A 14,099-nucleotide genomic window follows, 5' to 3' on the forward strand; every position below is an offset into this window, starting at 1 on the left:
GTTAAGGTTGGTTCTGCTTCATCTGTGACCCCTTGGCAGGCTCTGAACAGTGACCCCTTGGCAGGTCCGATCACTCTGAGTATGTCTACCCTTCACTCTGGCTAGGGCAGCACAGGCAGCTGCATGGGCTAGCCCTGCCTGCCCAGGACCCTGGATGCACACTCGAGTGGTCAATGCTGCTGCTGCACTGCTTTTGTGACTGGAGCTAGCTTTGATCTATCTAGAATAAAGTTAGCTCGGGTGCGTCTACACTTGCTGCAGTCGCCCCTGATTGCAGGGTAGACCTACCCTCTGAGGATGTGTCTACATTTGGAGCTGGGGGTGTGATTCCTAGCTCAAGGACACAGGCGCTAACTCTCAGCGAGCTAGCGTGCTAAAATAGAGTGTAGCCACAGCAGCACAAGCAACAGGAAGGGCTAGCTGCCTTGACTATGTGCCTAGGGTCTCTGGTGGGTATGTGCCCTCCCTCTGGCTGTGCAGTCACAGCTACCCTTTAACTGGCTCAATCTCAGCTAGTGTGAGAGTCACGCCCCTAGCTCAAAGTGTAGACATACCCTGAGAGGTGCAGGGAGGGATCCAGTGCAGAACTCCATGCTCAAAGGGCTTTGCTGCTTTGACGAAATACTTGCTTAATTTTTGCTGCTTCCATCCCCGACCTACTGGATCACTGCATGCAGGGGAGGCTTCAGCTGACAGCCAGATTCCGCCTTTCCTCTCTCATTGCCTCTTTTACACACCAGAGAAGTAAAAAACCATTAAAACGATAATCAAAACCCAGCTCCTAGCAGATTCCACAGCAATATGTAGGTCTGCACTGGACAGAGTCTAATGTTCCCAAGAGACAAAGCTAACCTCTGGCCTTTCCCCAGGCTTTCATTCTGTCATTAGCTCAGGCCCTCTCTGGAGGAAAACCTGGCTGAGGAGCTGCCTGGCCTTGTGCATTAGGCTATTTTAATTTTGGCTGTTTTTTTTTAAAAAATACTAATGAGATCGTATAAAGGGCTAAATGGCAGACGAGTGTCCTCTTACACACTTTCCCTTTCACAACCCACCTAGAAGGGGAAATTTTTGGTTCATCGGTCGCCTACATTTCTGCCCAAGAGAGAATTGGCTCACCATAATAAAACACATGGGGCCAGAGCCTGCTGTCAGTGACACAGGGTGGGGTCCTCTGACTGCCATGAAACGATTCTGTCTTTGCCCTATTTGAGAGCCAAATGAGCCCTACTAACTCAGGCTGATCTACACGGACAACTTGCACTAAATCAGTTTCCCAATGGATGTAATTAAATCAGTGCAGCCCCTTCATCTGGACATTCTTAAGCTGGTTTAAGAAAGTCGATAGAAGGCACTCGGAAACCAAGTGAAGATTTCACACCAGAGGGGTGAGTGCAGGGCATCCATTTCACTCAATCCATTGGGAAACCTACTTAGTCAAACGGGGGCAATTTCCAGCGTCTCAAACTGTAAAGCATCAGAGGTAGCAAAAGCCTGAATGAGGTTCTTGGCCTTTAATTGATTATCTGGTGTCTTTTAAAAGTTAGTGGCAAAAGCAATTCTCCTTTACATGGTTCGGTAGTGACCTGGAGCACGTCTAGAGCCCCTGCAGTGGTTATCACCTTAATCCTATGGGGAAGTTAATTTACATGTTCCCTACCATGAAAGATGCTGATCATCCAAAAATCCCATGGACGGCAGTAAGAAGCTGTGCAAACCAAGTCCTTACTGTGTGAATAAGACAATACAGACAGTGACAAGGCAGGTGAAGTAATATCTTTTATTGAACCAACTTTGGTGTCTTTTTCACCAAGAGAAGTTGGTCCAATACAAGATATTACCTCACCTGCCTTGTCTCTCTTATATACTGGGACAAACACAGCTACAACAACATTGCGACCACTATGACAATGCAGCAGATAGGAGAGGGAGTATGTTGGGATTATTAATGATGAGAAGGGGCTGTTTAAAGAGGTGGCTTCTAAAAAAGGATTTGAAGGAGATATCTGTCAGGGAGACTGTTTGTTAGAGGGGCCAGCATCGTAGAAGGCTCAAAGCAAGGGAGCATGCAAAGGAGATGAAGATAAGAGTCAGGCAAAATAATTGGGATGAGCATATGAAGTGGAAAATTAAATAGGAGTCTCAACACTGGGAATAAACCAAGGGGCACAGGTGTGCTTTGATGCACTAGGCCCAGTCCCACCCTCTGATCTGCTTGCACACTTCTGGTTAACGCCATTGTGTGAATCTCAGGGCACAGTTGGGCCCATTGCATTCTAAAGTACCTGAACAGAAAACTGACAATGAACCACAACCTGATTGTTTCATGAATCTTTACTGCCCTCTGCTGGGTATTCATCAAACCAAAGACTGCTTCATTTCCATTGTATTTTTTGCATTGTTTGCTACTGGTGACTGTTCTTTGAACCTTGTCTCATTTTAAGTGATTTTGTGAATTCTAATTTTGTCATTGAATGATAAGAATCCTGCCATATTACACAATATTACTTCCTAAATGTACCTGACAGCAGCCCCCTGCCTGGGTAGAATGGGTGAGAGACTGATTTCAGAACATAGTAATTGCCACACTGAATCAGACCCTACTTCCAACTAGGCCAGTTCCCTACTTGTTATGGTTAGAGCTTGACTTCAATGCTAAAGCAAGAAGTGTTATATCCCTGCTTCATTTTATTTTATTTTTACTACAATAACTCTGGATATTCTTCCTATCCATATAATTGTTCAGTCCCTCTTTGAATTAGGCCAAGTTCTTGGTATCAGTGACCATCTCTGGCAGGGAGTTGCACAGATTAATTGTGCGTTGTGCAAAGAAGTGGAACCCAGGGACCCCCACCTTCTCGGGGAGGTGAGTGGCCAGTCTCCCCCCTGGCCAGCTTCCTGGGCTGCCCTCCAAGGTGGCAGGCAGGCTGCCAGCCATGCAGCCATTCTATGAAAACTTCTGAGACTTTTTTCCCTCCTGTTCTGCTAAGGAATGATTTTTTTTTCAAAATCTCGGACTTTTGAACAGAACAGAAAATCCTGTATCCATCTATCTCAGCTCTACTTTTGACCTTAATCTCTCTGTGCCTCAGTGCCCAACTGTTAAATGGGGATAGTAATACCCAATCATCTGACAAGGCGGTTGTGAAAATAAATGTTTGTGCAGCACTCAGACGCTATAGTGATGAGTACCATAGAAAAAACCCATGAGGAAACTAATAAATCTGTCTTCAGAGCAAGGTTTGAATAACATGCAGTAAATAAAGCCTAGGGCCACAGCTGAACAAGGAAAAGACAAATAGGGAATAGTTGCTCATTCAGTGAGCACTGTGCATCCAGCCTATGAACTAAATGAGGCGGGGGTCTGGTGGACAAAATAGTGCATGATCATGTAATTAAAGACTGTATCGCAATGCAGATGCACAAGGGGGCTGAATTAACTTTATTAATGTTCTTTTAACACCACTGTTATGTCTGTAATGGTATATACCAGTGGTTCCCAAACTGGGATTCGTGAACCCCTGGGGGTTCGCGAAATGTTACAGGGGGTTCTTGGGGAAAAAAATTCCCTAATGGCAGACAGAGCTGTCACTAGGGACCCTGGCCAGCATGGGGCCAGCAGCCTGGGGCCCCTAGACTGCCAGCTAAGCAGATCAAAGCAAGCATATCTATCACATTGAAGAGATTTAAACTTCAAGACTCCTTATAAGAAATGGAAAGGGAGGTGGATATTTTTTGCTGTTTTTAAAATTAAATAGGCTGCTAGTATTGTTTTTAAAATTATTATGAAGAACAAGTTTAAGCTTTGTTGTAACGTGCGTTGTTTGCCTGGATTGCTCAAGACCTGAATGTGTAGGAAGAACGCTTTGAGTTGGCTTCTTAAATACAAGCTACAAAAGTGAGATCTTGGAAGAGTGTTGCTGTTTTCATAATGTAATAAAAATACTGTAATGATAAATAATTAATAATATTGTGTAATAAGCATGTCATAAAAACAAATTTTATATTTCCAAGATCACTGCTTTTATAATTTATACTCAGGTAAAGGAGAAAATCCCTGGAAATATTCATTTTTAGGAGGGGGTTCGTGAGACTTGACATTTTTTGGGAAAGGGGTTCACAGGTTGTTAAAGTTTGGGAACCACTGGTATATACTTATATCATGTCTCCTCTTCTTCTATCTCCTTTCTAAGGTAAATATCCCAATCTTCTCAAGCTCTCTTCCTGCGTGCGTTTTTCTAGCCCCTTGTTTGCGCTGAACCTGCAATATTCTGCAGTAGTCTTTTTTGAGATGTGGTGATCAATACTGCACAGGGTATTCCAGACAAGAGTGAACCTTTCATTTACATAATGGTATTGTATTTTTTTCTGTATTATTCCCTATCTCATGCTGTATGCATCCTAATATTTGTCCCCAAGCGTGGGGGATGCTCTAACTTACAGTAGGTTAGTGGGCATCCCAAAATAGCCAGAGTACAAAGTGCTGTGGCCTCACTCTTCCTGCCCCTCCACCTTTGCCCCCTACCCTAAGGGTGGCAAGGTGCTGGGGGAGCATGGGGTAACATATGTCATTCCTATGCTACTCCTGCACCGTGTAGTTCCCCCAAGGGCTCTTACGGTCCCTTTACACTGCCGGAGCAGCATGAAGGAGGTGGAATTCATCCCAAGGTATTTTATAAAACTCATGTCCATATTCCAGAATCATGGTTCTACAACACCCTGCGGTGACTGGAGTCACATACGGAGCTGGGGTGAGGAGGGCACCAGGGGAATGGTGGCTTGATACTAGAGGCAGCGAGGGGGGCAGTCAGTGAGAGTGATTCAGTGTGGGGATGTCCTCAGACGAAAGGCAATGGTAGCCACAAAGCAAAGGGTTTATATGCCGCGAGGGGGAAATGGGGCGGCAGAGGTATTATGTGACTTAGGGGAGGAGATGGGAGTGATGTGGTACGGGAAGAATGGCATATGCCGGGGGTGGGGGCGGAACACAGTAATGACCTGGGGGAGAAGCTACATGTAGGGGGGAGGGGATGCCCCGTTGGGCGGGGGCAGGAGTCACGCGGGTGGAGGGGCTGCCGCTGACCCATGAGGAGGGACAGGAGCCATGCAGGGGGGAGGGGCTGCCGCTGACCCATGCGGGGGGAGCAGGAGCCATGCAGGGGGGAGGGGCTGCCGCTGACCCTTGCGGGGGGGGGGGGGCAGGAGCTATGCAGGGGGGAGGGGATGCCCCGGCAAGAGTCACGCGGGGCCCAGCAGACTCGCTAGGCGGGCCCAGCAGGGGGCGCTCACGTCTAACAGAAGGGGCAGACAAGGAGGCGGGGCTACGCGGTGACGTCATTAGGCATGGATGACGCGACGCGTTGGTGGGTGGGTCCGTGTTGACATCGGGAGCCGGCAGCTGAGGGCCGCGTTGAGTCGCTCGCCGGCCGCCCGTCGCCATGTACCGGGCTCTGTACAGCTTCCGCTCCGCTGAGCCCAACTCGCTGCCCCTCGCCGCCGGGGAGACCTTCCTGCTGCTGGAGCGGAGCAACCAGCACTGGTGGCTGGTGACCCGCGCGGGCTCCGGGGAGACGGGCTACGCGCCGGCCTCCTACCTGCAGCGGCTGCAGGTCAGGGCAGCGGGCCGGGGAGATGGGCTCGGTGCTTCGTGGCGGCGGCAGTGGGGCAGTTGCGCCCTTTCCCCAGCGGAGAGGGACGGGCCGTGTTGGGGGGACGAGCCGGGGTGGAGGGGACGGGCTGAGTTGGGGAGACGGGCCGAGGGGGGGAGAGGACAGGTTGTGTTGCGGGGAGGCCGGGCTGTACGGGGTTGCTGGAAAGGGGGAGGCCAGGCTGTGTTGGGATGGCCTGGGGAGGTTACTGCAGGCTGTGTGTGGGCGAGGGAGGGCGGGGTGTGTGTGTGGGGGGGCACTACAGGCTGTGTAGGGGACTCTCTCCTGCAGTGGCTGCAGACTAGCATTTGGGGGTACAGGGCTGGGCACTATCCTGGCTGTCCCACATCAGAGGATGAAGTGTGGCCTTTTATCTCGGTAGGACAGGGCTTAGCATGAAGAACAGGGAGACTGTACTTCAGAGACTGACTGATCTGAACGTCTGGAGTGCAGGCTTTGGAGGATACATCTTCTGGGGAAGGGCTATGTGCTAGCCTCTTCCCTCAAAAGTTACAAGTCATGGGGTGCTATGCTAGCAAGAAAGTCTATGCACAGGCCTCCTGTCCCCCAGAGAGGCAGTGTCAAATGATCGTCATGAAGTTCTTGGATCAGCTTGTACTGTCCAGGGGAGATGTGACTCCTATCTGCAGCAATATAGGATCATGAGGCTAAGGGCAGGTATGAGGACCACTACCCTGGAGAGATGGGCTTCTTACGTCTTGCTGAGGTGACACTTTGGACATTTTGGTGGTCAAGGACCAGGAAGCACTGACCTGGTGATGTGAGCTGTGCACTGAACTTCTGTAGGTCAGGACCATAGAGAAGCGATATGGGACTTCACTCTAAGGACACAGGTTATGTGTTGGCCCCTACATATAATGGTTACTGGTGAGAAGACAAGGGAGTCAGGGGGCATCAGAATGGGAGAAGAAGTTGTGTGCTAGTTCCCTATCACCTGCACTCGTCAGAGAGCCTGAGGAGAAGGAGAAGTTCACATGGCCTACGCTGGTGAGACTACATATATACTTAGTCTACTCCCAGAGGCTATGAGTGAGTGGATGGTAGGCTGTGCGCGGCTTATAACATCTGGAGTTACCAGGGTGGGTTGCTTTTAAATGATGCAGTTATCACAATCTATGTGTTAGAGCAGATGTGCAGAGAATTGCTTTGAGAATGACTATTCACAGCTACTACTGTGTATAAGTGAGAATGTTTAGCAGGAGATCAGCAATCACACCCATTCCACTAATGTAGAGAATAATACAGGGACTAATAACAGGCCTGTCCCAGCACTGATGAGGGGGCTGGGGGAGAAGCCAAGAACAACCAGCTGTAATGATAGGTAGGGGCAGTAATTATAGTCAAGTCAGTGACATTAGTAATTATACAAAATGAGAGGACAGACTCCTCCAGCCCTAATAGGAGTCAGAGTGATGAGGGCCTCATGCAGTAATCACAACAGCAAGGATAACCCATATGTTTTTGTTGGTGCTGTAGAAGATAAAACTGTATGCTCTCTTTTACAGTGTGACGGCATGTTTTAATGGAGGGTTCCTGGACAAAACATGGATCCTGCAATACCCTTGTTATATGTACAGTTTGGGTCAAGCTTTTTATCCTCCTAATCCCAGGGTTTGCAATGATGCCTACAATATCTCTAAGTTGTATACACCAAATAAGTCTGTGTAAAAGTACACACACGTTGCAGGTACATTTTTGGTCTCCCTGAGAAAATATAGCCCAGAATGTCAATAGAAACCAATTTATTCTAATATGCTGGTGATTTTCAGATATCTCTAGTCTTGTGATTAAAATTGTAAATTTGTTTCTAAATAATTTCAGTGTTTGGTGATGTGTTCTATAATTAGATTTCACCAATCCAGTAACAAATGTGAACTCCTGAAGCACTGGAACAATCTTACCATGGAGTCACAGACAATCCCATCGGGTACGCCAGTCTATCTTGCCACCCAGGCAAGCTGGACTTAGTGATAGTTGGTTTCCATACACCAAAGATCACAAAAGATTCTGTTTGTACCCCAGATCTCACCCCAAAGACAACACTTGTAGCCAGTCCTATAGTAAACTAAGGATTTATTAACCAGGGAAAAGAAATTAGTTATTTACAGGTTAAAGCAGGCAAACCCGCATACACAAATTAGTTAGAATCTATGGTTTTAAAAGATTACAGAGTTGTAGTCACCTGTCAGCACTGAATGTCTTTTAGGGCTAACCCAGGTTGACCTAGGACCTCTTTGCTTCTGTTTTGTAGCTCCAGCCCTGTAAGAGTTGAGCAGCAAATGAGAGAGAGAACATTTTCTTGTGTCCCTGTTTTATCCCCTTCTTCCAGCATTCAAGCTGATGGGACAGGCTCCTGCTCGTAGCGCCTTCATAGGTTTCAGAGGGTCATTAACCAAGTCTTTGTATCCTGATGTTCCACAGTGGCCCATTTAGTTTTGATGGTCCTTCTTGATGGGCCGTGGGCCATTTCCCATGACTGGCTTCACAGGTTCAGAGCAAGCATTTTTACAATTGTAAAGCAAAACTTACATAACACCTTATAGCATGGGATAGAGACATTACGAGTGAAATTAATGCATGCAGCAACTTACAAGCATTCCATAGAGTCTAAACACATTCTTATAAGTCTAACACCAATCTTGAACTATACTAACATACAGGTGAGCTGGTCTGGTTTCCAGCTATGAATTTGTCAGTGCTCAGCTGATGCCTACAGCCTTGGCAAGAGCTGGCAACTGGTCTGCCAGTGTCACACTAAGATTAGACCTTTGCCCTTGAATAAGGATCCTATCCTGCAACCCTTATTCATGACAATGGTCCGACTTCAATGAGATTACTTGTGTGTAAGAATCAGGTGCTAAGATATTTCACAGCAGTTACAAAGCAGATGATCTACTTAAAACAATATATATTTTAAAATGTGATTGGGCAACAAAATAGCAAATGAAATTTAATGTGGATAAATGTAAAGTAATGCACATTGGAAAAAATAACCCCAACTATACATACAATATGATGGGGGCTAATTTAGCTACAACAAATCAGGAAAAAGATCTTGGAGTCATCATGGATAGTTCTCTGAAGATGTCCACACAGTGTGCAGAGGCGGTCAAAAAAGCAAACAGGATGTTAGGAATCATTAAAAAGGGGATAGAGAATAAGACTGAGAATATATTATTGCCCTTATATAAATCGATGGTTCTCCCACATCTTGAATACTGTGTACAGATGTGGTCTCCTCATCTCAAAAAAGATATACTGGCACTAGAGAAGGTTCAGAGAAGGGCAACTAAAATGATTAGGGGTTTGGAACGGGTCCCATATGAGGAGAGATTAAAGAGGCTAGGACTTTTCAGCTTGGAAAAGAGGAGACTAAGCGGGGATATGATAGAGGTATATAAAATCATGAGTGATGTGGAGAAAGTAGATAAGGAAAAGTTATTTACTTATTCCCATAATACAAGAACTAGGGGTCACCAAATGAAATTAATAGGCAGCAGGTTTAAAACAAACAAAAGGAAGTTCTTCACACAGCGCATAATCAACTTGTGGAACTCCTTGCCTGAGGAGGTTGTGAAGGCTAGGACTATAACAGTGTTTAAAAGAGAACCTCCATGAATTTATCCAGTTAAGTCCATTAATGGCTATTAGCCAGGATGGGTCAGGAATGGTGTCCCTAGACTCTGTTTGTCAGAGGGTGGAGATGAATGGCAGGAGAGAGATCACTTGATCATTACCTGTTAGGTTCACTCCCTCTGGGGCACCTGGCATTGGCCACTGTTGGTAGACAGGATACTGGACTAGATGGACCTTTAGTCTGACCCAGTACGGCCGTTCTTATGTTCTTAAAATCCTCTATGGACCTTCTCCAACCTACCTCTTGTGCCATTTCTTTCTGCAGTCCCTTGCTTCATCTGCTCATCTAGCAGTGGGCTCTTCTTTGTCCTTTCTGCCTTTCTATTTTGCTTTAATTCTAAAGTATTTTCAAACTACAGGCATGAAAGCTGCTTCAGAAGAGTTGTATTGCTAGTATATTAATAACTAATATTAAAATGAATATGAAAGCAGGGTTATGACAAGCCATGAAAATGGCTTCTGGTACTTCATATTTGTTTTCCTTTAGTTCAAACCTGACTTTCCTAACTGCCATTTCAACCTGTTACCAGGAAATAGCATGGGGCTTTTTCTGCCACCTCTGTATTTGACAATAAAGGTTCTGGAGCCAGAACTTGACTGGTGATCACGCTGATGATGCATGAGGCAGAATAAAATTCAAATGGCTGCTCTGTCGTTATAACAATGCTTAGTTGTGTTGACTGCCTCTCATTCAGTGATATCATAGGGCTTTCAGGTCAGCTTTTCAGAGTTGTCTGGAGTCAAAATTTGCTTTTATCAGTTAACCAAGTAGAACTGACATGGAAAAAACTTTCTCTGACTGAAGCTTTGCTTTAAACAGTTCAGTGGCCTGTCTGAGACAAGAATGCAAACAAGTCGTACCAAATCTCTAATAAGTTTGATGCTAATTAATGACAAGATGCTGAGAGGTAATTAATGTCACCATGATCACTACAAGAATAATGAAGCTAACGATTAGTGACAATGTGTACTGAGCAGGGAAAGAAAGCATGTCGCCAACGGGAAGGAGTCACCATTGCAAACATAAGTCAGCAGATTCATTAATAGTGCAGTCAGGTTGTTGGTAAGCAGTTCATGTCACGACAATCACAGTCAAAAGAAGTAAACATCTCGTACTGCTAATGCTTCCCAGAGGAATCTTGCTCACAACAAGGAAATTAAAATAATGTCAAAGAGGGAACCTTTGCAGAGAGCAGGTGAGTTTTCCCTGGCACTGTCCGTACCAGGAGAATTACCGTATATACTCGTTCATTAGTCTGTTCGTTTAGAAGCCGACCCCCCCCCCAAGCTGGATAGATAAAAATAGCAAAAACTATATGACGCTTTCATAAACGGTGATCATAAGCTGCCACTTCCCGCAGCTCCCATTGACTGGGAACGGCAAACCACGGCCACTGGGAGCTGAGAGGCTCTGTACCTGCAGATGCTCCAAGTAAACAAAACATCCCGACCCGCCAGCAGCTTACCCTGACGGGCCGGGAGCCAAAGTTTTTTGACCCCTGTTATATTTTAAAAGTTGGCGTCACAAGAAACACTCAAAAGTTTTGCTAGAATTAATTTAATGTAATCTAACGAAAAACCTGTTATAATAATAACTGAACAAATATGTATTCACCTTCAAAATTAGTATTTAAAATCAATAAATGGATATTTAAAAGAAGTAACTTAGAACAATATGAGACTTTAAAAAGTCTTAAAATCCTTCAAAGTCTGAATCAGTCTCTGATTCACCAAACAGTTCATTAAACTCAGCTTCAGTCACAGCTGCACCTGCATTGTCATCGTAGATGTCGGCAGTGTCGTTTTCAGACTCCGATTCCTTCTCATCATCAGCCTCTGTTGTGTCGTCATCAAATATGGCATCATCTTCTGACCCGTCGAGTACATTGCTGATGCAGCATTTCCGAAATGATTTTTATATCATTTCCGAGGGAATGGACACCCACGCATCCTTGATCCACTGGGCGAACAGATTGATTTCGGGCTTCATAAGATTCCCGCCTTTTGTCAACTTTGCCATGCCTGAGCACATCCATTCAGACCACATTTTGTGTAGCCTGTCTTTAAAGGGTTTGTTCAGGCAGACATCAAGTGGTTGTAGAACTGAAGTTAAGCCTCCAGGTATTACAACCAAAGTAGTTTTCATATTTTTGGATACATTTTTCACCTCATCCATCTTGTGTGCCCTGAACATGTCCCAAATGAGCATAGCACTTGAAAAGTGCTCCTGGTCTCTTATTCCACACTTTTTCCAGCCATTCAATAGTCCCACTTTCATCCATCCATCCCTTTTCATGTGCACGTACGATGACACCAGCAGGAAATTTCATGTTTTAGGCAAGGTTTTTCTTTTAAAAATAACAGGAGGGAGCTTTGATCCATTTGCCAAACATGATAAAACCACCATAACATGGATTTTTTTCATGGCCAGTGGATTTAATTAAAATTGTTTTTTCACCAACACCGGTTACCGTTCTGTTGCTCGGGAGATCGAATGTCATCAGTGTTTCGTCCATATTTCCTATTTGTGACATTAAAATGCATATTCCTTTTGATATTTTATAATAAACCTTTGGAAAGATTCAATTTTTTTCTTCCAGACCTCTCGGCAGCTTTTGTTCGCTGACGGAGACCGTGACGGTTCATGAAGCGAGTACACCACCCCGCTGATGCGACAAACATTGATGGCTTTACTGACTTGTATTTGTCATCTTTCGATGTTTGGAGAGCACGCAGACGGATTCCAGTTCTAGTGACAATGTACCCATTTTGTCGACATTCAACAACCCAATTATTGAGATCTTTCTCCAGCTCAGGAAATTGAAGCGCCCCTCGTTGGACATTTTTTCTTGCTTCTTGGCATGTCTTTTAGTATTGTTTTTATTTTTTTGCCATTCTCTTGCTTGCTTCTCATTGATACACAGTTCACTAGCAGTGGCGCAATTATTGTTTGCTTCTGCATATCCAACAACTTTAAGTTTGAATGCTGCGTGATAAGCAGACCATTTTCTTTTGATTTCACCGTTCATTTTAAATACTAGTATGAAAATAGATTATTATTATTATTATTATAGTTATAGATTTTGTAGGATTTTATATAGGAATGTCACCTGCTTTATAACTGTCAAATTTATTATTATTCTTTGTTTATTTCAAAGCAGCCCTGTAGATTGGCATGTCTGTGACGATAACAGGCTATTTAAATTTTATTAGAGCTTCCATCAATTCTGCACGTTATATTTTCATATTGGCTCGAGACTTTTGAGGTCCATTGGTAGAAATGCATGAAGAGATCAAATTACACAGTAGCGGACTGACACTAGTGCTATAGTACTATCGTTCATTGTATTTTTCTGATTGGCTTATAAGGTGTAGCATTTTGTGAAATGCATGGGTCAAATGTCATGCAGATCTGCAGCACTGCTCTTTTAGTATTCATTTCAAGCCAATCTAGTCCACTAAACAAAGCCTTTGCAACTTTAAAAGGCTGCAGTGTTGACATCAATAAATGGGTCGGCAAACTTTGGCTCCCGGCCGTCAGGGTAAGCCGCTGGCAGGTCAGGACGTTTTGTTTACCTGGAGCATCCGCAGGCATGGAGCCCCTCAGCTCCCTGTGGCCGCGGTTCGCCGTTCCCAGCCAATGGGAGCTGAGGGAAGTGGCTGCCACTTCCCGCAGCTCCCATTGGCTGGGAACGTCCAACTGCGGCCACAGGGAGCTGAGGGGCTCCATGCCTGCGGACGCTCCAGTAAACAAAACGACAGTGTATTAGATACTCAATTCAATGATTCCATAGAGTTAAAAATCATCAAATTTTGGTGGACCCGTTTATAAGCCGATCGCCGCTCTTCGATGCGTCACATTTTTACCAAAAATATTCAACTTATGAACGAGTATATACGGTACCTTTCTTTTTAAGTCATCTCTTATTTTCAGGCTTCTCCCTTATTTATAACACAGGTGGAAAATTCATACCTTAACTTCTTTGGGAAGAACATGCAGTCCATATTAAAAACAACTCTTCTAAACATATTCTTCATAAGCTACCAGCAAGTACAGAAGTGGAGTTTCTAGTTTGTTGGTATCCTCCACTTACAAAATTGCTGACATTTTCTACTTTAATCTCAATAATTTAAACGGTATTGCCATGAAATAGGGAGACTCAAATGTAGAAGCAAACTCCTTTTAGAGACATCTGATGCCTTTAGAAAATAGGTTGTGGGCTAAGCAAAGGGAAGAATGCATGGTGCCTGGTGTGATTTGGATGTTGCAGCCGACTGCAGTTAATGGCAGGTTGCTTAAAAAAACATTTAATTGCTGTTGATGTTTCTATAAATTTTTCACTGCTGTAGTTCTGGGTTGGGTATATTATGGATTAGTAAAGAGTATTTCAATGGTTCGGGGGGTAAATACTAGTGATAGGTTCCCAAAAAATAAACAAGGCCTTGTCTACACTTGAAAAGTTTTGCTGGCATACCTATGTATATAGAGCTATACTGGCAACCCATCCTAGCATAGATGTAGCTTACACTGGCATAAACGTGTTTCTGTTGGCACAGTTTATGCCAGATCTCCAAGAGACATAAGCTATACTGACAAAAGCACGTTTTTGCCCTTAGAAACTGCATCTATGTTAGGGCTTATACTGGCATGGCTATTCTGTTTAAAAAAAAAAAAAAAATCATTCCCCTAATCAACATACCTTTTCTGGTATGAATTTTAAGGGTAGATCAGCCTGAGGGAAAGATAATGGGCCCTCTCTTACTTTTGCATAAAAACTAGCACAGAATTTGAAGCAG

The 14,099-nt window shown here is 44.6% G+C and overlaps 1 protein-coding gene across 1 annotated transcript in view; it reads left to right on the top strand.

Moving 5' to 3' along the window:
• The first annotated feature begins 5,432 nt into the window (after positions 1-5,432).
• Positions 5,433-14,099, top strand: part of NCKIPSD (NCK interacting protein with SH3 domain) — a 91,658-nt gene continuing 82,991 nt past the window's right edge. Inside the window, exon 1 of the mRNA XM_065408357.1 lies at positions 5,433-5,606. Within this exon, the coding sequence (XP_065264429.1) occupies positions 5,436-5,606 (171 nt within the window). The 5' untranslated portion in view covers positions 5,433-5,435. The remainder of the gene's footprint in view (positions 5,607-14,099) is intronic.

Source organism: Emys orbicularis, chromosome 7, assembly GCF_028017835.1.
Source record: "Emys orbicularis isolate rEmyOrb1 chromosome 7, rEmyOrb1.hap1, whole genome shotgun sequence".
NCBI lineage: Eukaryota > Metazoa > Chordata > Testudines > Emydidae > Emys > Emys orbicularis.